The 26,911-nt window shown below is 39.0% G+C and overlaps 3 protein-coding genes across 5 annotated transcripts; 2 read left to right on the top strand and 1 right to left on the bottom strand.

Moving 5' to 3' along the window:
- The first annotated feature begins 398 nt into the window (after window positions 1-398).
- On the top strand, window positions 399-1,776 carry LOC112280348 (uncharacterized). The gene is made up of 2 exons (XM_024515741.3): window positions 399-757; window positions 1,446-1,776. Exon 1 carries the CDS (start codon window positions 469-471, stop codon window positions 736-738), a length of 270 nt encoding a protein of 89 aa, XP_024371509.1. The 5' UTR covers window positions 399-468; the 3' UTR covers window positions 739-757; window positions 1,446-1,776.
- A 1,029-nt stretch (window positions 1,777-2,805) lies between these two features.
- Window positions 2,806-4,629, top strand: LOC112280347 (uncharacterized). The gene has a single exon (XM_024515740.3). The coding sequence runs from the start codon at window positions 4,043-4,045 to the stop codon at window positions 4,472-4,474; it is 432 nt and encodes a 143-aa protein (XP_024371508.1). The 5' UTR covers window positions 2,806-4,042; the 3' UTR covers window positions 4,475-4,629.
- A 1,466-nt stretch (window positions 4,630-6,095) lies between these two features.
- LOC112280345 (protein FORGETTER 1) lies at window positions 6,096-18,609 on the bottom strand. Of its 3 annotated transcripts, none has more exons than XM_024515735.3 (31): window positions 17,503-18,609; window positions 16,676-16,741; window positions 16,236-16,409; window positions 15,761-15,891; window positions 15,516-15,592; window positions 15,018-15,199; window positions 14,685-14,762; window positions 14,109-14,241; window positions 13,835-13,895; window positions 13,617-13,698; window positions 13,375-13,503; window positions 12,902-13,045; window positions 12,466-12,565; window positions 12,093-12,163; window positions 11,680-11,852; window positions 11,410-11,503; window positions 11,146-11,243; window positions 10,877-11,012; window positions 10,613-10,719; window positions 10,146-10,241; window positions 9,818-9,905; window positions 9,221-9,341; window positions 8,893-9,019; window positions 8,533-8,656; window positions 8,135-8,212; window positions 7,761-7,867; window positions 7,558-7,617; window positions 7,179-7,281; window positions 6,776-6,904; window positions 6,483-6,594; window positions 6,096-6,237 (listed from the first exon to the last, which is right to left on the bottom strand). In XM_024515735.3, exons 1-31 carry the CDS (start codon window positions 18,136-18,138, stop codon window positions 6,191-6,193), a joined length of 3,864 nt encoding a protein of 1,287 aa, XP_024371503.1. In that variant the 5' UTR covers window positions 18,139-18,609; the 3' UTR covers window positions 6,096-6,190. The 3 variants fall into 3 exon arrangements, with proteins under 3 accessions (XP_024371503.1, XP_090104685.1, XP_024371504.1); XM_090248559.1 differs by having other exon boundaries at window positions 12,093-12,154; window positions 17,503-18,313; XM_024515736.3 differs by having other exon boundaries at window positions 13,375-13,488; window positions 17,503-18,313.
- Between the last annotated feature and the right edge of the window lie 8,302 nt (window positions 18,610-26,911).

Here is a 26,911-nt window from a genome sequence, read left to right as displayed (position 1 = left end):
CCTCCAATGTTTCTCGATCAGTGAATATGTACAAAAAAGCACGTCAGTCGTTTTCTTCTCTTTGCAAGAAGCGGACGCCATTATCACCCAAACCTGGTGATATCTCTCTGTGCCTGTGTGAAAGGGGTTCGTCACATTCCGTAGCATATTATGCCTACTCTCCACAGCACTATTGTGTCGTGGAATGTGCCGACGTGCGACATATTCTCATCCATTAACAGTCCGACTGGTGACAATTTCTCATCGTTATGAATGAACGCGGTTCTTAAATGAATGAACTTATTACCATCCGTTCATATATCATCCACTTGGATGTCATCGTTCCTTGCGTCGTTGCAGTAGCCATGGAGATGAAGCTCGAGAGCAGGGTCCGCTGAAGCCCTAGAGCAATTCCGTCTTCACAAATTCGCAGCCAGGTGCACTGATTCGAGTAGTTTGTTTTAGCAATTAGCTGTGAGATTAGTAGTCATGGGGTTTATGATGGAGTTTGTGGAGCACTGGATTCGCCGCTCTATGGAAAATCCCGATGAGCGCGACGCGAAATTCCGGAAGCACGTCTACAGCACCAAGGAGCAGTGTGTCAAGCTGAAGGAGTCCTGGGCTAATCCCGTGAAACCCTACGGCAGCTGGAACACGGACAAGAACAACCACAAGTTCTTGCAGGATCTCACCCTGAGCCGTATGCCTGGCCGGAGCGATCCCTACGAAGATGTTTCTTCCGCTATTTCTCGATCTTAATTCCCCAGCCTTGCTTCAGGTATTATCTCTTCTTTTCTTTTTCCCCACATCTCCGATGCCATCAAACGCAGAAAGACATTTTTGGGTTTTTGTTATGATTCTGGATCTTGTCGAAATTGTGTGATCGGAACTGCAGATTCATGTGGTGGTTATTTAGGGCGAGAGAGTAATTTAGGTTTTCTAGGAGCAATCTTACTTGTGCGGAGCAACCGTTTGCTTGGTCGCCAGTGAAATGTGTGGTCTCGTACTTGAGTCGTTCCCATGATCTTAAATTGCTTAGAGGTATTTCATTAGGACCTTCAAGACCCATCAGTCACGTCGTATTTTGGAATAGACGAGCGTTGAAGTTTGTCATCACATACCTGCATTTGCTTTCTCCTTTGTTTCTTTGCAACCTTTTTTTATGGTTGCACATCTATAGCCACAATCCAACAAGCAGAGTGGATTCTTATTATTATTATTATTATTATTATTGTTATATTATTTAATCTTCTGTAGTAGTCATCAGAGGAATTGGTAGGTAATGACGCCCACTTCTGTAGTTGATATTGTAACGTGTCGCCCTACTTTTCCCGGCTGGTGTTAATAAGTTCGTTCTCGTTTACTGTGATGTACGTTGTTTAGACATAATCAGTGTGAGTTTTCAAGTCTTTTAGCCCTTATTTTGAGCTGGATGCAGGTGCTGAATGTTCAGTGTTGGTTTGCAGGATTAGCAGACGCATTGGATGCGGGTCTTAAAGAGTTGATGACCGGTTTAGTAAGATCCTTGTTTTTTTTTCTTTTTTCCTGGTTTCTTTACTCAAATAGCATCTGGGCAGGAATACTTAGCTGTTGGCGAAGTCTATCACCATGTTACTCTTGCAAACACAGTAGTGTTTACCAATGCACCATTTATCGTCTTCTTTAAGAAAACTCGAAGCAGAGAGTCATCTCTTATCGGCATTGTCACGTGCAGTCACTAACAACCTGAACTTACCCCATATTCTGAGCTTGCTCATCCAGGGTAAATTGAACAATAAACAAGTAGCATTCCATGGAGTTGCTTTATGGCTAATAACCAATGATGTTTATACCTGTGTGGGTGTGGCGGATGGTATCAGAAGGTTAGGAATGTCAATTGTTGGGGTTACTTCCCTTAAAGGTGGACTTTTGGATCGTAGGTCCATAATTTTTGAAGATTGTTTTTGACACTTGCACTAACCAGTTAACCCTAAAACACGAATTGAAACTTCATCTACTGTTACCATTTTTGGAATGCCTTGTTCACAGTCCCTTGGAAACGCTTGCTAAGTGTACTAATTCACCTTCCGGTGACTAGGCTGCAGGATTCAGTTAAGCATTACTACTTTTTGGTGTTTCTTGTACATGATACATGAAACGCTTACTGATGACTTGATCAGTTACTTTTAATTTTTAAAATGTGGTGAATTCTGGCTTGTCCGACTGCATCAGTAGGGAAATTTTTGTTCCTGAGTCAAGAGACATTTTGTGTCAGTTATTTAGATGAATCAGATATCTGCATCCATTTTATGTGTTCTCTCGGATTTTCACCATCGAATCTTAGGTACCAATGTCCGTAACGCCTGTTTCCCTCGAGCCATCTATGCATCCTGGTGTAGGAAAGCATGCCGCTTATTGAGCTGTCGAATTGCGTGCAAGCCCACAAATCCAGAAGACAGATGTCAACACATGCACACCAGGATTGATGTCACTGACCACAACAGCAGATCTGGCGTTGTCTCGTTCGTCTTTTGAGTTGTAGACGCTGCAGGAACTCTTTGCTTTGCAGCTTCGTTGATCTCAACCATCTCTACATGTACTACGTGCACTACGAAATGGCGCTACGAAAACGAGCAGAGTCGTTTCACTTAAAATGGTGCACGAGGATGAATTCCAGAAGCCTTCGCCATTTGCTTATCTTCGACTACCAAGTGGGGTCTGTTGAAGCACCTTTCACATTTCATTCACAATCCCAGACGGTAATCGATTCTTCGATTCATCGTTGACTCGACTTAGAAGGTTTTGCTGAAAACTGAACCTTTTGATAGTTAAGCTTGATTGTGGATTTTGCAAGTGAAAGTGGATTATGAAAGTGTGAACAAGGATAATATGTTGCCAGAACAGGGGTAGTCAGAGTGAGAACATCCGGATCACGCCCGTTCCGCGAACAAGCGAAGCCTTTCAACCGCATAGTAATCGATTGCTTCCTCCGCTGCTGACGTGTGCTCACCATGTTGTCATCGATGAGCATATGCTGTCCATCTCCCTCGTAAACTTGTGTTTTCAGAACCTCCGAAGTCCAGTCTCAGCATCCAACATTTGTCAGCGCCGCTTGCTTTGTGCTTCGGTGAACGATGCACGTTGTTTATTGATTCACTTCCCTGCACCGATCTGCCCACATTCTTGTAGATTATTCTACAAACTTCTTGTGGTGCCGTTTTACTTCTAACTTTCACAAATCATAGAGCTACCTCGTGGCTAAGGTGTGCGTTTTGCTTGAATGGTCTAGGTTATGGTACACAATGGTGTGTACTACGTGCATCCGTCTGTACGAGTTGCTTTCGTGGTTATCATGTTCGGCGAAGGACGGGTTTTATCAGACCCTTCAGAATCCTCCGCCATTTGGTCAAGATTTAAGCAGGTCTAGAACGAGGCGAAACACAGGTTTCTGGTAACGCTACTGAAGCGGAACAAGCCCACTGCTATGAAGGTGCATTTTCTTGGGCGGTCCGCATCCCCACGGGCGAAGCTCACATGAAACACTTTCACGCATTGGAGACTAGGTCTTGGCAACCACAGACATGGATTGCCACCCACGGTGAGTACATCCTCACAACACACGGCGACGAAGGTGATCAGAATTTGCCCGCTAATAGCAAGTAGCTTTCCCGGCAATCGTCATCGAAATTGCTAGAATGGCTAAGGTGTAAACTCTGCTTCCTATCCAAAAGAGAACAGTCCTGGCTCCGATAATCCATCGTCACAGAGTACACACGTTTTGGATTTAAGTATCATTCCCATGCCTGTCTGACATTCGATCCACGATCATGCGGTGACCCAGCTACGGAAACCACGACTATACTCGAGTTTCGCCCAACGCCCACAAAAAAGTAACTAGTCTTATCCACAGATTCTGACGTGGAGTGGCTGATATCAATGCGCACCCATACTCTCGCTAGTCGCGCGCGCGACACCTGCTTAAATACAAATCCTCTCCTCTCTATCTCGTTGCAGTATTCTCACGATCACACGCCGCCACCGTCTTTTTCAATCCCCATCTCGTGTTAGTCGAGAGAATTAAGCTATGGCATCCTACGTCGCATGCCAATCGATGGTCGCTGCGTCCGTCTTGTCCAAGACCTCCGTCATCAAGGCTACATCCGCCACCTCGAAGTCGCAGCTCTTCGCTCCACTGAGACTCAAGGAGTGCTCGTCTCACGGGCCCAAGGTGGTATGCGCAGTGGGTGATGTCTCTGCTGAAGGTACGAACTACCTTGTCGCTGGCGCCATCGCCATCGCTCTGGTCGGCTCAGCTTTCCCCATTCTCTTCTCACGCAAGGACCTGTGCCCGGTGTGCGATGGCGCCGGATTCGTTCGCGAGACAGGCTCCGCGTTGAACGCCAATGCCGCCCGGAAGGACCAAGCCCAGATTGTCTGCAAAAACTGCAATGGGTTGGGCAAGGTGGGCCAAGTTGACAAGGCGGAGCAGGTCGTTGCCAAGGGCAAGAGGAGGTAGAGACGCCTGAGATTGCGCAATTCGTCGATTCCACAGCATTTGTAGCCCACGCATAGCCAGTTCCCCGAGAGATTGTCAGCTCTCTATTGCAGAGCTTGGTGTTGTATAGTCTTGTGAAATAGAACAAATATACTCACATGGGTCTTTTGACTTGAGACTTTGTTCGTTCGAACATCTCCGTGCCTCCTAATCCTCTTTGCTACGTCGCCCCCTTCCTTTGCTTCTCTACTCAACCCTTCTTCGTCGTCCCGTGTCGTCGCTTGTCTTTGTGCACCCATCGCCTTTGTTGGATGGCGTTCATGCCCTCACAGCTTGTCCTCCTCGAATATGGCTCTTGTTCCATTCTTCATACCCGTCGCTGTGAGAGGAGACTTATCAGCTGGAATTGGTATTGTTGTTGCTCTCTTACTACCTTGAATGGAGTTAGGGAACCGCTAGCAATGTTATTGAAGGTTTGATTACTTTTAACAATCAAGTATTCTTGAGCAAAAATTTAAGTTTCGTCTTTTTCCGAAGAAGTTCTGCATGTGTGTATGTACGTATATATGTTTAAGCAGATTTATATCGGGACAGAGTTTGATTTCATTACTGTTTAGTGATTGTTATTGTTATTTAATTTTCCCTTGTTATATTGCTGACATTTTCAATGTAACCTGCACTATGCAGTTCAAATATCATTAGAATGGAACATGTATCACTTTAGAGTGCATTGTTTGTGATTTATACCACTGAATCCATCTAATCCGAGTTGGAGTTGGCAAATTGCATTCACTCATCAATGGTCAGAGTTTGGAAGTTGAATATTTCGCAAAAACAGTTTGAATATTGTGGCAACAAATCACCCAATTGGAGTTTAAGTGTGCAGATAAACTTCGTGTAAAATATGAGAGTGACATTCCTATGCCATCTTCATGTTTATAATCTCATAAGCCACAAAAGATGTCTTAGGACAATTTCCTCTGATAATTAAAACTTGTGTTTGAAACTTAGTGAACTCTTACGAACCAAACATTCGAGCAAACAAATATACAATTGATTAAATAGATTCCTCTTTTATTTAATTACTGTAGAAGATTAACAGATGAACTGTAAGGAATTCAAAAACAAAGTTAAATACGTTTAAGGAGGAGGAATGTCTAAGAAGAAATAATTAAACTTGCTGAAGAGCTGAGTTTATACTTGAATACAATGGTCAACTATTGGAAGAAGAGAGCGATCAAAGAGCACATAACATACTAACCAGCAATCATCCACAACTTATAACATTCCAAATTTTACCGAACCAACATCATACTTCCTAAGGCCATCATCTTGTGGGAGAAACCAATTGATTGCAAAAAATTAGATGCATCATTTCTGCCCTAGAAAGAGGGACATTCTACCTGGCTTGTCAACAGAGCTATTGTAATGAACGTGGTTCACAACGTTGAAGCTGCTGAAGAGGCATGCAAACTCGGATTTCCATTCCTGCACAATGCATAGGGTAACTACATGGACACGTTCAGTTGGACCTCTCAAGCACGTCACAAATGCTGTGGGACTCAAAATGTATGATTGGTTGAGGACATTCAACGTCGATCGTATAATAAGGTCATGAATGCTATGGTAGTCTTTAGCAATGTGAGAAATTTAGCACTGCAAGGTCAGTGATGAATTTGTGATAAAGTAAAATCGTCCAAAGAAAATTTACAAAACTGTACAAGAGTCTTCTTATGACTATTCAACTGAATCGTCCATTGCTTTGACTTGGAGGTCAGTAAGTCCTGCCAAAAGCACAATATCTCATCGTTAGTGGACCAGCGGTTGAAGATATGGATTGATTGATACCCAGCACACAACCGTCTAAGACCAAAAATGCAGAGACAAAATACAAAAACATTATTATGACATCGCAAGTATACATGACCGAGTTCATATCAGAAAAATTAAAATACTAAGCTCGACCCAACTTGATGAAGCATGACTTGTTAAGTACTCGATTAGTCAGGTACGAAAGACTAGGTCTGACCTGACAAAACTGCTTCAACTGCGGTGTTAGGAATGTGAAGACCCACAATCCGACGACCTTCGGTGGTCGTCTCAAGTCGCACAACGCGCAACCTCTTGTGACTTTTTCTTATCTGTTGTAAGTTTGAATTAGAACATGTTTAGTACTACTTTCAAAGAGGTATTGGAAATTTCCAACAAAATCAGCGACTCACCTCCGTGTTAGCCAACAATGTAGAACTAAATTTGCTTGCTTAACATGGTAAGCACTACTAATGACCTATGAAAGTATGATAATAGCAGAAGAGTGCGAACCTGTTTAGACAGAGCCTTCTCCACCGTGCCCCACACGGGTAAAATTAGGCCTCCCAGAATATGTACCTGCTGTACTCTCCTTCCAATCGTGCAGCCAGACCCCAATTTGCACTTCGGTCCATGCAGACACTGTAAATACAAAATAAGCACGATAAGTTGCTTTGAGGAGCACCAGCACCTAATGCGCATCTCATTGACAAATGCAGAAATACACGAGAAAGCCTTCACAGATTTATTTGAAATGATTATTAATGTAGACTCCCGTATTGTCAAAGCGAGTTAGAACAGGGACAATGTTAACAGCTCATTATATTAAAATCTCATTAAAAAACCAGGTCTTTTGATGTCACTTGGAGTAAGGTCACCATTTGAGGAAATTTCACTTTGTAAGAATGTAACGTACTTGATCTGCTGAGATGGTGAAGTCCTCAAGCCAACCAGCCTTAGCCCGGTCTAATGATGATTCCTTGATATACTTGCTACGCAGTTCAGATAATGACATCTCCCTGAAAGAACACAATCCACTCCTCATCATTCTTCCATGCACAAATCACTAAGTCTCTCTAACATTACAAACCCATCTCAGCCATAAGACTGATTATTTTCTGTTGATGGATTATAACTAACTACCATTGACTGGAAAGTTACGGAGTAAGAAATTGGATCAATAGCATAATTGGAAAAAGGAGCGAGCGAATTAAATACTAACCAACGGCCTTTCAAATACAAGGCAAATGAAAGGTAGTAAGTGAAGGAACAGTTGCAACTTATAGAATACATACCTTGGAGCTTCACCACTAGCCGGTCTGAAGACTCTGAAAGCTTTAGGATTTGATCCAGATCTGTCACAAATAGGAATAGATATTATGTTCTGTAAGGCGAAGATCTCCTTACTGAGAGCAACTGCAAAGAATGATCCTGAGAATCTCTTTTTATCTACCAAGAAAGACATTAAAGCCTCAACTTCTAATCACCCAATTCTCACCTTTCTAGGGCGAGAAGATAATGTGTTCTACCAAGCCATTCGCGTCTAGATCGATAAATGGAATTATCACTGCCATCAGTGTGATCTTCAAGTAACTTACTCGCAGCCTAACACAGCACAGAAAATTAGAGTTGAATCGCCGAGTCCCTGAGTAATAGAATTAAAGAGGGGAAAAAGAAAAAGAAAACTATGAAATTACACATCCGCGAAACATCTTGGAAAATTTTCGAAGTGGATCTAATATCCTTTTCAAAGGCACAAGGAACCATTTTGAAACATTGGAATATATGGATAGCAAAACCAAGCAAATACACTTCTATGAGGATACAAATCGAAATTAAGAGATACTTAGATAAGGTGAACTGAAGACAAACCTCCCAAGTGAGACCTCGATCTGTCTCCAAAATAAAAAGTGTAGTTGGCGCTCCAGACATAGAGTCCACATGGACTGTCTGCATGACGGAGATGAGATAGACAAACACAAGAACCGGCATTCAGTTGAAATGTATTCACTAGAGGTAAGAATTTTCAGATATTAGAAAGCTAACCGCATTACAGTATGCACAAAATGCACATAAAAACCAAGATCGAATTAATTAAAAAATGCAGACTGGAATAAATTAACACTTGAGTCAAAGCTACCACTGTACTACGTTTTCAAAATACTACAGACAATGCTAGGAAATGATAACGGCAAATCAAACAAGTGAACCTTTAAAAACCCACTACAATAAACAAAAACCATGGCAATAATAGAAGCAAATTATCAAACCTTTGGAGCACCACATAATTCGATTGTGCTGGCCTTAATGTCCACTATTCCAGAATCAAATTGACCCTCTTTCCGAGCATCCCGTATGAGTTCATCAAACACACTTACAAAAAACTCAAAGAGCCTGCATCAAAAAGAAGAAAGAGACCCAGGAAGTCAACTGGCTATAAAACCTTCAACGGATACCGACAACGACGCATCATCAATACGCACCCAATTACATTTCATAAGTAGTGGCACTCTGAATCTGTTTTCATATATAAAAGCCAGCCGTGGCTTAATTTGAGGAATGAATTCTGCCTGTCCACAATCAGCCTATTCAAGAAAGACGAGGGAAACCAGACTCTGACAAAACACTACCGATTTTGGATATCTGGTGGTAGCCCTAGAGCCCTGTTGAGAAACCTCCCCACGTCATGCAAATCCGCTTCTGCTATCCTTCCTGAGGGTCTTGTAAATGGCTTTGTTGTACCATTACTTTGATTTACTGCACAAAGAAAGCATTTGCGACAAAACTTGTTGGCCAACTTCTTCACATTAACGTAAAACTTCTGCCTAAATCGAAGAACTTAACGCTGCAATCACTGAGAATTTAAAGCTCTCACAACCAACCTAGAATGATCACTACATGTTCAGACCTTCGCTAAACAAAAATTTCCATACAATCAGCAGCGAGAAAAATACTTACCACCGACTGCATCACGAATAATCCCTACAGTAAGAAGCGCCTGCCTACACTGGTGAAAGAAGTCCTTCGCCTTGGCCGAATCTCCACTAGGACACCCAGGTGGTATTACCAACGGCTCCACCTGAAACAAAAGAAAGCGTCGTATCATCCTCAATCTAACCAAGGTCTGCTTAAGAACATGACCAGAAATCATTAAGGCATTATGCAGCACGATAGGGACACCCTCAAGCATATCATCTCACTGATCAAGTGAAAATCGTCTTAGGGCGCTTCATTTAATCAAGACTCCTACATCACCACATTTGGGTCTTAAAGATTGATTAGTGTTACTTGCTCAGGGTGCAGTATGATCTGTATACATATTTCTTGAAAGTTCACACAGAGTAACCCAAACCCTCTGGAAATTTCCGTTTCGACATCCATACGATAAATTATAATTCTTCAGAAAGACGAAGCTCGCAATGATTATACAGGCAGCCAAAGTCACCAAGTTTATACAAGCTACCAGTTTCAAAAACAAAAAAGAAGTACCTATATGCTGAACAATAATTATAAAAAACCATAAATATAAAATAATGTCAATGATAGTAACTCAACCTGCTCCATGATAGACTTATATGTGCTTGCAAGTGCCTTTTTTCCATAAACACTGTCATAATTGAAGGCACTAAGTGACGGGCCAGCTCTGAACAAAGAAAAATCATATTTGTGAGCACAGAACTGACGACCTGATTATGCATAATACTACTACACATTGATACTCAAAAAAAACAAAAAAAAATAAAATAAAATAAAAAATGCATATACGCTGCTCAGCTTTTCTACAGAAGCTTCTCAAACACAGGCTAAAATCCGGGAATGAAAGTCATGTCGCAAGCAGGAGCCACATGCAATAGAGACTTCTATCATTGTTATGATTGTTGACCTTCTATCACCCTGAGTCAGAGCCCCGAGAATCTCCAGACGCTTAGCAACAATGGATGCAAATCGACGCTCTCCACCAAGATTTGTGAACAATAATCTGCACATTACGACCAAATTGAGTAGTCAACTCCAGAGGAAAGAGGCCACTTACAATTCCATACTAAAGATGCTTGAACTAGTAAATATTTGACCAAAGAAAAAAGATATGTAATTCTTATGATCAATTCGTTCGTCCCAAACTTATGCCGAAGTTAGAAAGCCGACATCATAGATGAAGTCCTCAACCTCGAATCATTGAACATGCAAACCCAAATTGTGGAAGTGGCTTCCGCCAGAAATTGTTGCGGCCAAATATAAGTAAACTCAAACCAGATTGTTCAACAGTACAAGGCAGTTGTCGCTAATTATGGATTCCACACTGGGATATGACGTGGAAAACACACTGGGCAGGAGAATGTAGGATCCTACCTGTATTGAGGAGCAGAAGTTTGATTGGATCTGTGAGTTCTCCCAAATTGTTGGATTGCACGGTCGGCACTCCAAGGCAGTTCCAATGTTATGTGCACTCTTCTCCTCTGTCACAAAAATTAACCAAAGGTCAAAACAATGCAGGAAGCCAACCGGTCTGCGACTGATAGTCATGATATGCGATGCAATACTCTCTTGCCACTGGTCAGTCGTTCTGCTGAGAAAGAAAGAAATAGTCCATGTAAAATGCGACCAAATACTGACCTGATTTGCAGCTCTTCTGTCTGCTTGAAGAGACACTCCAGCTGATGCTGCTTCTGAAATGACTGCAACATATTTCTTCCCATCCATAAATTGCTGCTTCTCGTGCATATTAATCATTTCCAATGTTACGTCTTTTCTGCATATAGAACAAAGATCACTAAGAAACTAGCTGGAACCATTTCTTGTGCATTGAACGCTCATTTCTACCCGCATCAAGGCAGATAAAAGGAAGAAAAGAGTTACAAATCAATTGGTATAAATATACTTACGTGTTTCGCGCTTGGTAGATAACCCCTTTTCCATTCTGTGCTCGCACCAGCATACCCCTCCGTCCAGTCATTTCTGCAACGCGGTCTGGACCTCCCAACTGTGCAAAGAGGTAAAATGAAAGACTCGAAACTCCAATGCCATAAGGATTTATCCAGAAAAAAATTGAAGACTTCAAACTTCTCCAAATCAGAGTTTTCCAGCTCATATTTGAGGAATGAATCCAAATCTCTTCCAGCCTTTGAGAAAATGAGAAGAATGAGGACCTGATCAATAATATCATCCAATGGATTGTTTGGCAATTCAAGAGCTCGAACAGTATCCAAGATCTTACTCTTCCTCGCCTTTGCCACTTCATGTCTGTACAGTGCATAAACATACTAGTGAAATGATGCTTCCGAAGGCGTGGGCAATAAGTCTTCATTTTTCAAACTTTAATAATGCCTCGTACCGACAATTTAGAACATTGCATAAAAAAATTCTAAGTGACAAATAACGACAGAAAAGTTCAGTAAAAGACAAAGACTGGATTTAACCTGCGCGAAACTACGGAGAAATAGCGGCGACGCTCTACTTGATAATCGCTGGTCTTCTCACCACATCCAACACAATACCAGTCGCAATCTGCATTTTCTCCTAGAGGTGGGGTAAGACAAGCTGGATGAACAACAGTTCCGCACCTAGTGCACTCCAAAAAATGATGCGCTACCTGCAAGCCAGAAAGACCATGACAGATGAGGAACATGATGCATTGCTTCAATGATAGTAAACAGGCCAAGGTCATATCAATGCGGCCTGGATTCAGATTAACGTAGGTTGTCGGGCCAATGATATGGCCAGAGGATCAAGACAAAATGAGAAAAAACACATATACGAATCAAGAAGTTGATCTTCTCAACAAATAAAGAAAGTGTTGAGCTAAAGAGCCCAAGTTACCAACTTTACATACATCTTCAATCATGCAAACATGACAGGTGCTGCTTTCCTCTTCACTTCCTGCCGAGTCTGGATCTGATTCAGCTGCACAGCCAAGTTAACAACCATCCCAAAAGTCACCTTCTTTAAGACAACAGTGAAGTACCTAATAATAATAATAATAATAATCCTTAAATAATGAGCCGTTTTGCATTGAAGAGGATCTCATAAAAAGATTTTTCAACAATCTAAGATCAAAGACTGAGACTTTCTTTTATCCTAACGAAATCATTCTAAGGATCCTATAAAAGCATACGAACAGTTCATTTGAACAAATATGAGTACAAAACAAATAGTAACATGCAACCCCGAAGACTTTTCATTAGAAGCAAAGGACTATTACAAACCTTCTGCAGTTGCAGGATCCTGAGGAAGAGGATAATGTTCCTCTACGAGCTTCAGCAACAGCTCCCGTGGCCCTGACACAAAATCATCAAGCTCGACGCCCTGCACAATAGCAATGATAACATAAATTACTCTACTTTTTGAAGGGGCTTGCGCCAACAATACTCAAGTTGCGAGGTGCGTTACACATGGCACGGCACTGAAATACAGTAGAACAATTGCAGCAATATTCATCCCATATTCTGTCAAGAACTGATGTTGCTACATGAACTCGTTGTTGATCATCAGAATGACATTTCGTTTCTTCCCACGGACGTAAAAGCAACATATTATACATAAAACTTGCTAACAGCATTCAGTTGCTGCACAGACACTACTCAGTATTCTCTACACCATTTATAACAATATCAGAAAGAAAGGTGAGTTCAAGGAGCTCACGTATTTGTTTACAGCTTCTTCTGTGCGTGCTTCACCTGTACTTTGCAAGCCTATCACAACACATTTCTCTTCTTCCAGTGCCTGCTTGGCTAACCTTACAGCTGCAGGCACTTTTGCAGACATGCACATGTGACGGAAAAAGCGCTGCAAAGAACACGAAAGCACCAAACATTACAACCAGAGAAAATTCGCATTCTAGTTTTTCCAATATTACCAGATCCAGTCGAGAAATCAACAGCCTTGGTAATGAGGCAACCAAGGGTTGCTCCAAATGATTCTGGCTTTTACTATTCCTTAAGCCGTCAGCACTTTCAAATTAGGGAAAAACTGGACCCAGTGTGTTAAGTGTTGTGATTTATCATGAATGACAGGATGTGCCCATTAATGCATAGTTCATCAACTATTTTCAGGTCCTATAAATAACTTAGTAAACAAAAAACGCCAGAACCACAAAGCATGAGTAAGATGATAACTTGATGATTTGCCCAGTATAACCGCCAAAGTTGATTTTGACTTGGTCGCCTTTCTTGAAGAGCGTCCAAAGCAGACATGAGTTCCACACGCAACGTACTCCAGAAAAAGCATGCCTGCATGTACATATTCTGTAACTCAAGAACGCATTAGAAATTACTGCTTAAGTAATCATGTGTAGTTTATTTGATCTTCATCAAATGAGACTATCCACATATTATGCTGAAAACCACAAGTCACAAACCTGCATTTTGACCTCCAGAGGTACTTCGTCGATAGAAAAATCAGCCCCTTTGAAACTGAGTGTCCGACAGACGTACATCCCTCTGTTCAAAGGAAGAAGAGCATAGTCAAAGGTACCGACTTGTTAAAACACTGATCTGAAACACATATACAAGAGATTACACAAACATTTGAGGATCAGAACCATAGGGGTATAGAAGATTGAAAGTTATACCATACCTTGTTTTCATGTCCATGGCCACAAGCTCAAGAGCTCCAACTCCACGCTTTTCAAGTGCACCTGTTGAAGTCATTCCAAACTAAAGAGAATCAAATACAGACTCATTAAAAGAAATATTGCAAGAAATGATCACAACACACACAATCATAAATAAGAATATAGGTCGGAATTTTGATTTTACACATGAGCACATGATACAAGCTCACCACTTGTTCAACACCATTGGTCAAACGGAGAATTGAATAACACCAATAAGAGACAATTAGCACGTACCAAGAAAAGCTGAGAACTGCGGAAAGTCTGTTCCAGAGCCCCACAACCCAAGACGGGCCATGTAACCCATATTTCGAGGTTCGGATGCTCCAGTGGCTGAGCAGTAGACGACACGAGCGTCTGGCATTCTGTTCTGTATAACCGTACCCACCAAGAATGAGTCATTGTTCAGCGTGACCAACAAAATTAAATTGAATGTTTTTTTGTTAAAAAGACAAAAAGACAAAAATTTGAAAAATTTAAAACAAACAACAAAACAAAACACAATTCCGACAAATCTTCGATGTGCGTGTGCGTGTGAGAGTGTACACACATATAAAGTCACATCTGCATAAGTAGATGCAAGATGAAACATTTCTAGTCCTTAGTCAGTGATGCTTTCTAATGCTTTAATCTGAATGACTTTCCGAATATGGTATGTCAATCTTCGAGGGTACTTAACATAAAAAGACACAACATAATGAGTTAGATTCCGACTTGACAATAAAAGAAGATCCAAGCCCCGAAAATCGAACATAACGCTGCAAAGTAGTACACATCTCAAGCAAAATGTTGCAATAAAACACAGGGACATACTTGTATTTCGAGAACCGCTTCACCAGTTCGTGTGGCTTGACCTCCTGCTTCGGGAACAAGGTTCTTGGCCTTGTGACACTGAATGCAAAAACAATCAAAATGAAACTGTGAAAATGTTTTCACAAACAAGCAAGATAATTATTAAGATGATAATAAAAGCTCTCTATAATTGACATGAAACATCCCAACAACTTACAAATGTTACGAGACTTTCATGAACAATTCCATGATCAAGAATCCAGGAAACCTTGGCTAAGAGGATTGATTAAGATACAATATAATCTTAGATAGCATAACTTAGAAAAAAGAAAAAATCAAGTGCAATGTGGGAACCTCATCAAAAACCAAAAGCCCGTCAAAATCAGGACCACACCACTGCACCAGCTGCTGCAATCTCGATCTTCCTTTGTCAGAAGATGCTATTAAACTACTGTACGTAAGAAACAACACCCCTTCCCTGACTCCCACAGCCTTTGAGTCCAATTTGGCATACGGCAACTTATTGAGCGCGTGAACTGGATACAATCAGAAGATCAATTAATTCTGGCATGTCGATCATCGAGATGAGTACAGAAATAGCTTCAAATTCAATACTCACTCCAAAAATTTGTACAAACGCGTCACAACCAGTTAAAATAAGGGACGAAACCACGAGAAAATGTAACACAGACGTTCATTAAAATACTCTGCGAGGCATATGACCTCGAACAGAAACGTAACTGAACAATTTCAACCTGATTCTGGAACCGATAAAGAGTAAGTTTCACTCGGAGAAAGAGAGCATGCGCTGAACTTGCGTTGAACAAAGCAATGAAGAAATAAAATATTTACCTTCAACCTCCATCGCTCCTACGTCATCCAAATCCCGTCGTGCGTCAAATTTGAGATCAGAGCCAACTGAAAGCCACCTATACTCGAACACAAATACCACACAATACAACAAAATGACTCAGCGATTTAGCATTCATAACAACAAGAATTGCCACAGAAGGGGCAACGCATGTTACCTACCAACTGTAAATCCACATTGCGTAGGTTTTCCATGTAACATAATCAAGCATCGAATCGCCACTTACAGAGCCTTGGTTCTCTCCCGTTTCCAATTTTCCCAGATTAATCCAGCAATGGTGCGTCCTTTGCCAACTCCTGCTCCATCCCCCAGGAAAAAACCTGCTCTTGTGCCGTCTGCGAGATGCTGCATATGCCTCTGCAAAGCATATCCAAAGAATTGCGATTTTTGCATCAATATGTAGCATGAGTATACTTTTACTTTAGACTCGCACCCGACGCTGTTTATGTGGTCCAACGAATGATTTATTCAAGACAAATATTAAAGTCCACTCCTCACCATAAGTTTTCGTCTACGAAACAACCAAATCCTGTATATCTTTCATCAAACAAAGTACTCAACAAACTTCCGACAAACCACCCAACATAATATCTCTATGCAGCACTTATCAATGATCAAGAATCAAATATGGAAGATGCTTTTTTGAAACATCAAATCAAGATTATGAACTCCGTATCACAGAAAAAGTAGCAGAAGTTCACCTGTGAAGCATAAACAATAGTCTCGAGTTGCAAACATGATAGAGCCCCTGATTTCTCCATTTCCTCCCTAATAACAAGTTCGTATGTAGGCTCTGGAGGCTGCACAGCTGATAAAGAGGCTGTCTCCACAATTGGATCAGGATGCGGTCGGCCTATTGACAGCTTCGAAGGTTTCTGCATAGACCGCAAATGTGATTACCCTCTTAAATGAAACTCATGAAAATAGGATTTCGATCCAAGGGCATCGTTTAAAAGAAGTCAAGAAAAAGATTTCATATTTGAACGCCTTCGGCATAAAACTACAATTCCTGTCAACGAATTCATAAACAATCGAAGATCAACACTAAATAACCAGGTCAACGCAGAAAAACATATAATAAGAGGTCAATTATATTTGCCAAAAATATCCAGCTCGGTGCTATGCAGAGCTCCACACTTACATAGTCTGTGAAAGTATCTCCTATGGTTCCAGCTTCGTCCTCCTCTTGCTCCACTTCTAAAGCCACCTGTTGAGCATCACCATTCAGAGAAATACAAGATGGAAGTAAGAGTCAACAAAACGATATTAGACCTAATTTTCTTCAAGTACACTAATTATGTAAAAAAGCATTCTAAAAAATTGCACATCTATCAACCATTGTGGCAGTCAGCTCTTTCCGATCACATGCTAATTTTGGCACAATAACTCTTAAGAAGTTGAAAACAAGAATGCGATTCCCAACCATGCACCATTATTGTCCATACTCCACCATCATGCTACGGAGGAAAAGTGGTGTCTGATAGATCATTGTGATATATGCCAGATCAAGCGCATAGTTCAACTCGCGCAACCATTGTTCTCTTGATTCCACTCTGTTAAACAACCGTCATCCTTGATTCGACATTGTGACACTTTCTTTTCCAAGTTCTACGACCAGAATCCGGCGGCTGCAGGACATATAACTCGGCCTGCACTATGTCTTTCATAGAAATCTTAAATTCACGGGAGCCAGTATTCCTGGGATATAAACACTCAGAAACGGTACCAGAAAATTTACAAGTGGTCAAAGTGCCACAAGTACACAGCCAGACCATAACTGTTCCAGCTATGGCGGAATTCAGTACGATACAAATATTAGGTTACGAAGACGCCAGAACACAGAAAAACTCCGCGTTCGCTCCAGTCCGGTGTAAATTTGACATAAGATGGATTAAATTCCGGAAATTCTCAAGGCGGCATAATTTTCAACAAGACGAGTATTCGATGAGGTCAAGCTGCCGTGTGTACCTCGTTAACTTCCTCCATGGCGAAGCCCCCCGCACCGTGGAGCTGCTTACTGTTCCAACCTGTGTCGTCCATTGCATCCGCAAGGCTACCAGGCAAGCCACCAGCAGACACTCCTGTAGGCAGCAATCCCTGTCCACTTCCGAGGGCATTCAACTGCGACAACGAACTCATGTAAGCGGCAAGTTTCACAGGATCCACCGCGAGTTCCACGCGACACTGCGGGCAGACGAATCGAGTGAGGCCGGGGGGAACATTAAGTACGGCTCGACAATTAGCACACGGAAGCTGAATTTTGGTGCTGTCAATTCCACGCGCCAAGCCTTGCGATGATCGCAACTGCGGGGGCAGCACTTGCGGTAGCTTGCATTTCGGACACTGGAAATTGAGAATACCGGAGGGGACGTTCAGAATACGGCGGCACCCGGCGCACTGCACTTGACACGCCGTAGGCGCAGACACCACGACGGGCGCTCCCGTTGTCTGCACCATGCCGACCTTCCCTCTCCTTCCCTCCCTCCCTACCTCCTCGCGCGCGCTAAAGGAAGCGGGGTGAATCTCGAAAGAAACACACTCGAAAACAGACGCAAACGGGGAAAGTGATGAAGAAGTTGGCGGTGACTCCTGGTCTCCACTCATATCGAGCCGAATATAATACCAAGGTCAATTTTAGTCATTGAAACCATCACACGATCCCCGCCAATCCCCCGTCTCATGTCATCACCTAGGGGCTGTGCCTGCCATTCAGCACCAGGTCACCACCAGGTGTGAAACAGGCACACCGGAAGTTGCATTCCGTCGGAACAACAACAATTCCTCACCACTGCAACTTTTTGTAGACCGAAGCGTACTCAGTGCAGCAGAAGCAACGTCCCGTATATTCTCCTCACAATACATCCGATTCCAATTTCTTCTCACACTTTGCGCTCTTTTCTCTTTCTGCTCCACTCTATGACACTCTCTTTTCTCTTGCGACCTTCACTGCTAACTAACAATTTCACCGCAGATTGTGCACATTTTACAGCCTACACTCTTGTTCTACTTCTTCTGCTACGGTACTCGTAGGTCGAAGGAAGCCCTGCAACGCTGCACCCTAGGCACCGGATCACAGCATTGAATGTCTGCAAATGAATAGCAGCACGGAAAGACACTTCCATGGATGGACAGAGCTGTCGTCGTGAGGCATATTATAGATGAAACAATATTTGGATGAGTATCGGGCCCACTCACTCAGTTCTTAAGCTTCTTTTTAGTTTTACTATTGGAATGTCATTTCTCTGGTTCGTGGTTTTGGGACCTTCTCTGTAACATCTGGGAATGATTCGTGTGTTGTTAGCTCGTATGCTTCATACATTAATTTCAAAATAGTCTGAGATGAAATATAGAGTGTTATGAATATATATATATATATATAAATATATGTGTGTGTGTGTGTGTGTATGTGTGTAAGTGTATGGTTACATTGTATCTTTTGTACTTTTATATATATATATATATATATATTAAAATGTACAATTCTTTTGAACATTTATATTCATAAGCTCCTATTTAAAAACAAACCAAAGAAAATAAAAAATTATAATTATAGATGAAAATAAACTAAAATTAGCTAATAAGAGATAAACATCATAATTTAAGAAAAAGAAAAATTTTAATATTATGATAGAAAAAAATTGAGATATATGTTTATAATTTCTAAAAAAAAGATGAAAAAATATAAAGATTTAAATATAAATATATATATATATATATATCAAAATATATAATTTTTTAATTAAATATTTCTAATAAGAAATAAATTAAAAAATATATTTAAGAATAAATTCTTTCAAAAACAAATCAACTCACATTCATAACATGCAAATATACAAAATGTAAATAATAAATAAATAAAAAAATGCAACATTTATTTTGTTTTAAATATATGGATATAGATGTATATTTTTTTTAAATTATGAATTTGATAAGATGTAATTGTCACAAACATACATATTTATCTAAATAAAAAGTACTAAATAGAAGGTAAATCTGGGTAGATTTAATATTATTTTGTGGCAAAGTTTCTTAAAAGCTTCATAGATGCATATTTGACTTTATATATGTTTATAGTTGATTGGTAGGTTAGAAACTTGGCCAATAAGTAAGCTATGTATTGCATGTGTAGATAACTTGTGATATAAGTTAACGATGTAATACGCATATAGAAAACTTGCCATGTAAGTTAAGACATATGTCTTACAAATTGGACCTTCTTCATTCTTCCTAATGCCTTTCAAGTCATTAGTCTTGTTTTAAGACTTTATAATCATCTTATCTTTTGCAATAGCCATTTTAATTCAATATATTATTATTTTTGAATAATTTTCTAGTATATTCTAGTAACTTAAGAATATATTGAGATTATCTTTTTTTAACATTCATATTCTTGATAATTTAATAAGAGTGTTAATTCATTGTCTTTGTTTTGTATTAAAAGTGAGTGATTTACCTCACTTTTATTTTTGAATTTTGAAGATTGCAAACTATTCACTTTTAAACTCAATTTTAGATTTTTTTTCATAAATTTTTTTTCTTAAAGACAATCATTATCTCTCTTCATTGAAACTTTCATTTGATATTAGAGGTTACAAATTATCTTCTTTTAATTTAACTTTAGATTTGTTTAAATTATCTATATAAGAAAAAATTATGGATACTATCTTTAGTAAAAATAAGAATAGATTTGAACTATTATAGATCTTTATGAGCTTGTCAATACTCTAAGGATAGAAATTACACACATCTCTAACATCAACCATGGAGGTAGTATTTTGATGCCTATGAAAGAGATCAATAATAAAGTTCAAAGTCTATGCTAAAAATTTGTGCAATTAAAAGAAATAAGTAGATCAAACTTACAACTGAATATGAGAAATCTTGTTAATACAAGTATAAGAGAGACAAGAATAAGTATGCCTAAGAAGTTCAATGGAATAAGATAAAAAAAAAATTGAAGATTTCTACAATAAGTACAGCTTTATATGAGGTTGCATCTTTCTCTATTTCTTGATGGATTTATTCAAGTTGGATTCATAGGTATAATTTTTTTCTAAGAGTGTTCTCTCTTAGTTTGTACTTTTGATGGAAAAAGATTCATATTACTTTTATATTCTAAATTTATTTTTAAAAGTATTTAAAGATACTTTTAGAAAAAGTAATAAAAAAATGTACTACAAATCAAACTTCTATCTTTATAACAAGCATCATGTTCAATCACCATACATTATCATACTGTAAAAGCTTACAATATGTAAAAATTAGTTAAAATATGTTGTATGTTAATAAATATAGATGTATGTTAGAATGGTTAATAGATTAATTTAAAGAGAGTGGATATAAAAAACTTTATTTTGAATTTTATCTTTTTGATTATAACATTTAAAAAAATTATAAGACCTAAATGTTTAATATAAAGCCTTGAGAGGAGATTAGAGTCTAAAGAAGAAATTCTTAACTAGTAGAAGGCTTATTAAGAGGGATAAAAGTAAGGCATGGTTGAATGAAGGCAAAGAATGGCGATTTTCATTCCTATTAGTTGAACGCTATGTCCAATTGTCACGGACATACTCATGTAAGCTAGTAATTATAAATACAAATAGGTGGAAGTAAGTAAAAATAAGTAAAAGTAAGTTAATTCTATAGTATTTAATATGAAAGCTTCCTAGAAGCTTCATAGATGCTGCTTTGACTTCATAGGTATCTTTAATTGACTTTTTGGATTAGAAACGTGGTCAACAAGTTGGCCATGTGCCACACATATTGTTAGCTTGAAGATCAAGCTAACTATGTAGCCCACACATAGAAAAACTTGCCTTGTAAGTCAAGGCATGTGTCCTACAAAGTCAACACATATTAGAGGTCCTATAGAACGTCGCCACGTAGCCCTTAGTTAGATAGTATATATAGAGACAAGAGTGAAGCCTTCTTCACTCTTGTCAATTCCTTTCTTGCTTCCAGTCTAGTTTCAAGGGTCTCTAGTTTTCTTGACTTTTGGCAATAGCCATTCCAGTTTCTCTTTCAATATATATACTTGTTTATTTATATTTTGTTACCTTTCTTTGATTGAAGGCTCAGTTGTCTTAATTGCTTTTTCATCGAGTTCTTCTCCTTGACTGATTGACAAGAGTACACTTACAATATCAGAGCTTTGTCTAATCTTGATTAAGAGTGGATTATCCCTTTTTCTTGATAAGACATAAGTATATTAGAAGTTGCGGATTACCCTCTTTTAAACTGATATTGTTCTTAGAATTTTTTCTGTTCCCAAGTTCTTTCTTCTATTTTCCTTGAGCGATATTAGACATCTTCTCTTTTCTAAGTGTTATCATCGCAAAACTTGTTGAAATGAAGAGTGCAATGGCACAAATGCAAGAGCAATTGAGAGAGTTAATGCTTGCGATGCATCAACTCAATTTACCACCACAAGGAGCAATAAGATTGGTAAGAAGTGAAGATATAGAAATGGTTGGAGTTGCTTCAACATCTACACCAAACCATGTCCTTTCTCCTATGGTGGAACGCCCTACAAATGTTAGAGAACCAAGAATTTTCCTACCCAAGAAGATTGATGGTACCTGATCTAAGTTTCGAGGATTTATCAATCAAGTACAACTTGTGATTGAACTTCAACCCCAAAGCTATCCAACTCCAAGATCGCAAGTTAGATTCATTGGTACACTTCTTTCAAGTTCAGCACTATCATGATTTTTCATCTTTTCTTGAATGACGAGATCCAATATTGAAGAATCTAGAGGCTTTTTTGGTGGAGTTTCGATTCATGTATGGAAAACATGATGCAATTCATGTTGCAACCAATAAGATCCATATTTTACAATAAGGCAATCGATTAGTAACGTTGTATGCTTCATAATTTTGATAACTTACAACTGATATCAAGTAGGATGATGCTGCACTTATTAGCCAATTTTTCTACGGATTATAATATGAGGTAAAAAAATTAATGCTCAACTTACCTAATCCTCAAACATTGAGTCAAGCAATTGACTTTGTTGTGAAGTGTGACAATCGCCTTTTTGAATTCTAATCTGAGAATCATATAAGTGGACCTCAACGTTACTATAATTCAATAGCAACACCAATACCTCTTCAACATATACATTCGGAAGTAGAGGATATGCAAATTGATGCAGTATGTTTCAAACCTCTTATTGAGCAAGAAAAGACTCGTCGTCACTAAGAAGGATTATGTTTATATTGTGGAGAACCAAAGTACACTACTCAACATTGTCCAAAGAAATGACGTAATCACAAAATGAGGAGTATGGCTAAGAAAGAAGACAATATGTCAAAAAACGAGTTTGTCCAGCTACAATAGGGACCATGCGGCTGGAACCTTGTACAACATCTAATAAAGGTCTTATTCTCTCCTCAGAGCCCTCTCCTTGTTTTACATTAAATGTTATTTTAGGACCTAAATATTACAAAGCCTCTGCCTTGTTAGATTCAGGAGGCCCGACATGTTTCTTAGATGAAGAATTTACTAAAAGACATAGCATATCTTTAGTAAAGAAAACTAAACCTGTTCATGTAGAAGAGATAGATAGTCGTCCATTATCTTCTGGAGGTATTACTCACGAAACCCTTCCTATAGAAGTAATAATCAATGGTCATAATAGCTTTGTAGTATTTAAAATCATTAGATCTCCCTCTAATCCACTCATTTTAGGTTTATCGTGGTTAGAAAAATATAATCCTCAAATAGATTGGATTCTTCAATCTCTTACTTTCTCTAAAAGTATAACTAACAGTGTAGTTAATCAAAAAGAGAGTCATAAGTCCAGTTCAATTAAACCCATATTTATAGGTGCAAAAGCTTTTCTGCATGCTGCTATGAAAGGATCACCATATATTATTTATGCCATAGTTGTTTCTACTGGTGAAAAGACTTCAAGTGGCATTTCAAGTCAATATTAAGAATTTTAAGATGTATACGAAAAAAAGAATGCAGATACACTCTCGGAACATCGTCCCTATGATTGTTCAATTGATCTTCAAGAAAGAACACAACCGCCATTTGGACCAATCTATAGTTTATCACAAAATGAGTTGACTAAAGTCAAGGAGTATATTGAAGAAAATCTAGCCAAGAATTTCATACGCCATTCAAAATCTCTAGCAAGAGCTCCAAATCTATTTGTGAAGAAAAAAGATGGATCATTGTAGATGTGTGTTGATTATCGAGGGCTCAACAAGATTATCATCAAGAATAGGTATTCACTACCTTTAATATCTGGACTTCTTGATCAATTGAATCAAGCTAAGATCTATACAAAAATAGATCTTTGGGGAGCATACAATCTAGTACGCATCAAAGAATGAGATGAATGGAAGACTGCATTTCGAATTAGGTATGAACATTTTGAATACAACGTCATGCCTTTTGGACTTACCAATGCACCAACAGCTTTTCAACATCTAATGAATGATGTTTTTTGAGAGTTTTTGGACGATTTTGTGGTCTATTATCCAGCCAACATCTCGATCTACTCTAAGAATCCAAAAGAACATGAACTTCATGTTCGTCATGTGTTACAAAAATTAAGAGATGCAAGACTCTATGCCAAGATAGAAAAGTGTGTATTCCATACTACTCAAGTTGATTTCTTAAGTTACATCATTTCAAATAATGGACTTATGATGGATCCTAAGAAAATTCAAACTATTATAGATTGGAAGATTCCAAAAATGGTAAGAGATGTCCAATGCTTTTTGGGATTTGCCAACTACTATCGGATCTTCATCAAAGACTTCTTTCGAGTTGCAGCTCCACTTACACGTTTGACTTGTAAAGACAAACTCCAATAGAATCAAGAAGTGGAATTTACTTTTGAATCTTTGAAGACAGCATTTGTTTTTGCACCAATCTTGTATCATGTTGTTTTTTCCAAAGCATTCTTTATGGAAACAGATGCATCAGACTTTTCTCTGGATGTGGTTTTATCACAAATGGGATCAGATGACAAACTTCATCCAGTAGCCTTTCATTCAAGAAAATTCTCAACAGCAGAAACCAATTATGAGATCCATGACAAAAAACTTCTTGTAATTGTAGATTCTTTTCAAAAATGGCATCATTATCTAGAAAGCGCTTCAAGTCTAGTCATCGTATATATGGATCACAAGAATCTCGAGTATTTTATGTCAACACGTGTATTAAATCGTTGTCAAGCTCGTTGGAGTATGTCTTTATCAAGATTCAAATTCATCATCACTTATCGGTCAGAAAAACAACAAGGTTTGTTCGATGCCTTGTCTAGACGATCTTATCTTGCACCAAAAGAAGGAGATGCAACTTTTGAGCAACAAAGAATGATTCTCTTGAAGCCGGAGCAATTTCATCTTCGAGCAATAAAATCAACTTTGACTCTTGATTTAACTTTTTTAAAGCAAGTCTAGTTAAGTATGTCTTCAGATCCTCTTGTTCATGATATTAAGAATAATTCTTCTAAATCTCATGATCCCTCTAAATTTGAATTCAAGAACAACCTACTCTATTTCAAAGGATGCCTATATGTTCCAGAAGGAGAAGCACGTTTATGTATTCTTCAAGCTCGTCATGACTTCCCAACAGCATGACATTTTGGATAAAATAAGACTTTGAAGTTGATATTTAGGGATTTTTGGTAGCCTCAAATGTGGAAGGCAGTCAAAGATTTTGTACAATCATGTGATGTTTGCTTAAGATCAAAAACTTCTTGTCATCGACCTTTTGGACTTTTTCAGCCATTATCCATTCTAGAACAACCATGGTCTTCTGTTTCTATGGACTTCATCATGGATCTTCCAATCTCAAGTTCTTATGACTCTATATTCGTGATAATAGATCGTTTTACCAAGATGGCACATTTTGTACTATGTACAAAATCTATCACAGGTGAAGAAATAACTAAGCTCTTTCTTGACAATATCTATCGCTATCATGGATTATCCAAGGATATTATATCAAACAAGGGAACTCAATTTGTATCAAGATTTTGGCGGACTCTTTTCAAGGTTCTAAAAGTGGATATAAAATTATCTTTGGCATTCCATCCTCAAACTAATGGACAAACGGAGCATGTTAATCAAGTTTTGGAGTAATATTTAAGATGTACTATTAACTACCAACAAGATGATTGGACAACTCTTTTGCCATTGGCAGAGTTTGTTTACAACCGCACGGTACATTTTTCTACAAAATAAACACCTTTCTTTGTTAATTATGGTTATTATCCACGACTTGATACTTTTGACTTTTCAAAAGTTGATAATCCTACTCCAAAAGATTTGGCGATTCATTTATCAGAGCTACATGCAACGATGAAGGTGTAGTTAAAAGAGGCTCAAGAACAACAAAAAGTCAATATGGATGTCTATCGAAAGAAAAAATCACCATTCCTCTTGGGTGATAAGGTATGGCTACTTCATCGCAATATCAAGACCACTTGTCTTTGTGACAAGTTGGACTATCGAAGACTTGGACCATTTTCTATTTCTACACAAATCAATCCTGTTGCATATTGTTTACATCTACCGGAGTCAATGAAAATCCATCCAGTATTCCACGTGTCTCTTCTTGAACCATACAAGATAGTGGACATACCAAGAAGACGAAAAGCTCTACCTCCTCCTATAGAAGTGGATAATAATGAAGAGTTTGAAGTAGAAGAAGTCTTAGATTCAAGGCGACGCCGAAATAAATTAGAATATCTTGTCCATTGGCGCGGATACGGTATTAGTGAATGCACATGGGAGCCAATAAAGAATCTTGCAAATGTAGCAAAGGCGGTGGAGGCTTTTCATTGACGACATCCATCAAAATCAAGATGAAAACCTTCTTTATAAAAGAAACAACATCTAGGCAAGATAACATTCTACTTTCAATTCTTGTTCGTAGCTTCTTTTTAGTAGTGACGCTCAGGTGATGGAGAACCAACAACCAACAGATTCGACTGAAGAGCCTTCATTTGCTGACCTATCGGATGAGACATTACGATTGTCACAACCTTCAAGACGATGCAATCGAAATGAAGATCTTCAAGAACGACATGTTCTTCCTCGAATAGATGGCAAGATACAACGCGTTTGGTATCATGATTTGGGAAGGGACTCTCGATGTTTGGTGATTTTGCTAGAGATAGGAACAACTCCTAATGGTATTCCAAATGTTATATTTGAAGGAAGTTATGAAGGCCTCAACAATGATTAAATAAGTGGGTGGTCTTCCCGCCTTGGTATGAGATACTGCGAATGGTTGAAAGGCCCTATCAATCATCTTCAAAGAGAATAAAGATCAGAGTATGTGGCGAATACAATTTGTTGCATCATAGATTTCCTCAACATATGATGACCGCTCCTCATGGAACTCATCCTT

The sequence above is a fragment of the Physcomitrium patens genome, chromosome 3, assembly GCF_059467195.1.
Source record: "Physcomitrium patens ecotype Gransden chromosome 3, ASM5946719v1, whole genome shotgun sequence".
NCBI classification, from domain to species: domain Eukaryota; kingdom Viridiplantae; phylum Streptophyta; class Bryopsida; order Funariales; family Funariaceae; genus Physcomitrium; species Physcomitrium patens.
Note: the sequence above shows the minus strand (reverse complement) of the source record. Positions and strands in the feature narration are given on the sequence as shown.

What these genes read in the sequence shown, in the direction of transcription:
- LOC112280348 (XM_024515741.3), top strand. Translation starts at nt 469, where the DNA reads ATGGGGTTTATGATGGAGTTTGTGGAGCACTGGATTCGCCGCTCTATG.
- LOC112280347 (XM_024515740.3), top strand. Translation starts at nt 4,043, where the DNA reads ATGGCATCCTACGTCGCATGCCAATCGATGGTCGCTGCGTCCGTCTTG.
- LOC112280345 (XM_024515735.3), bottom strand. Translation starts at nt 18,138, where the DNA reads ATGAGTGGAGACCAGGAGTCACCGCCAACTTCTTCATCACTTTCCCCG. An exon ending in TTCTCCGTAGTTTCGCGCAG is followed by an intron (nt 11,504 to 11,679) that starts GTTAAATCCAGT and finishes TGCACTGTACAG; the next exon opens with ACATGAAGTGGCAAAGGCGA. An exon ending in ATCTACCAAGCGCGAAACAC is followed by an intron (nt 11,013 to 11,145) that starts GTAAGTATATTT and finishes TTCTATATGCAG; the next exon opens with AAAAGACGTAACATTGGAAA.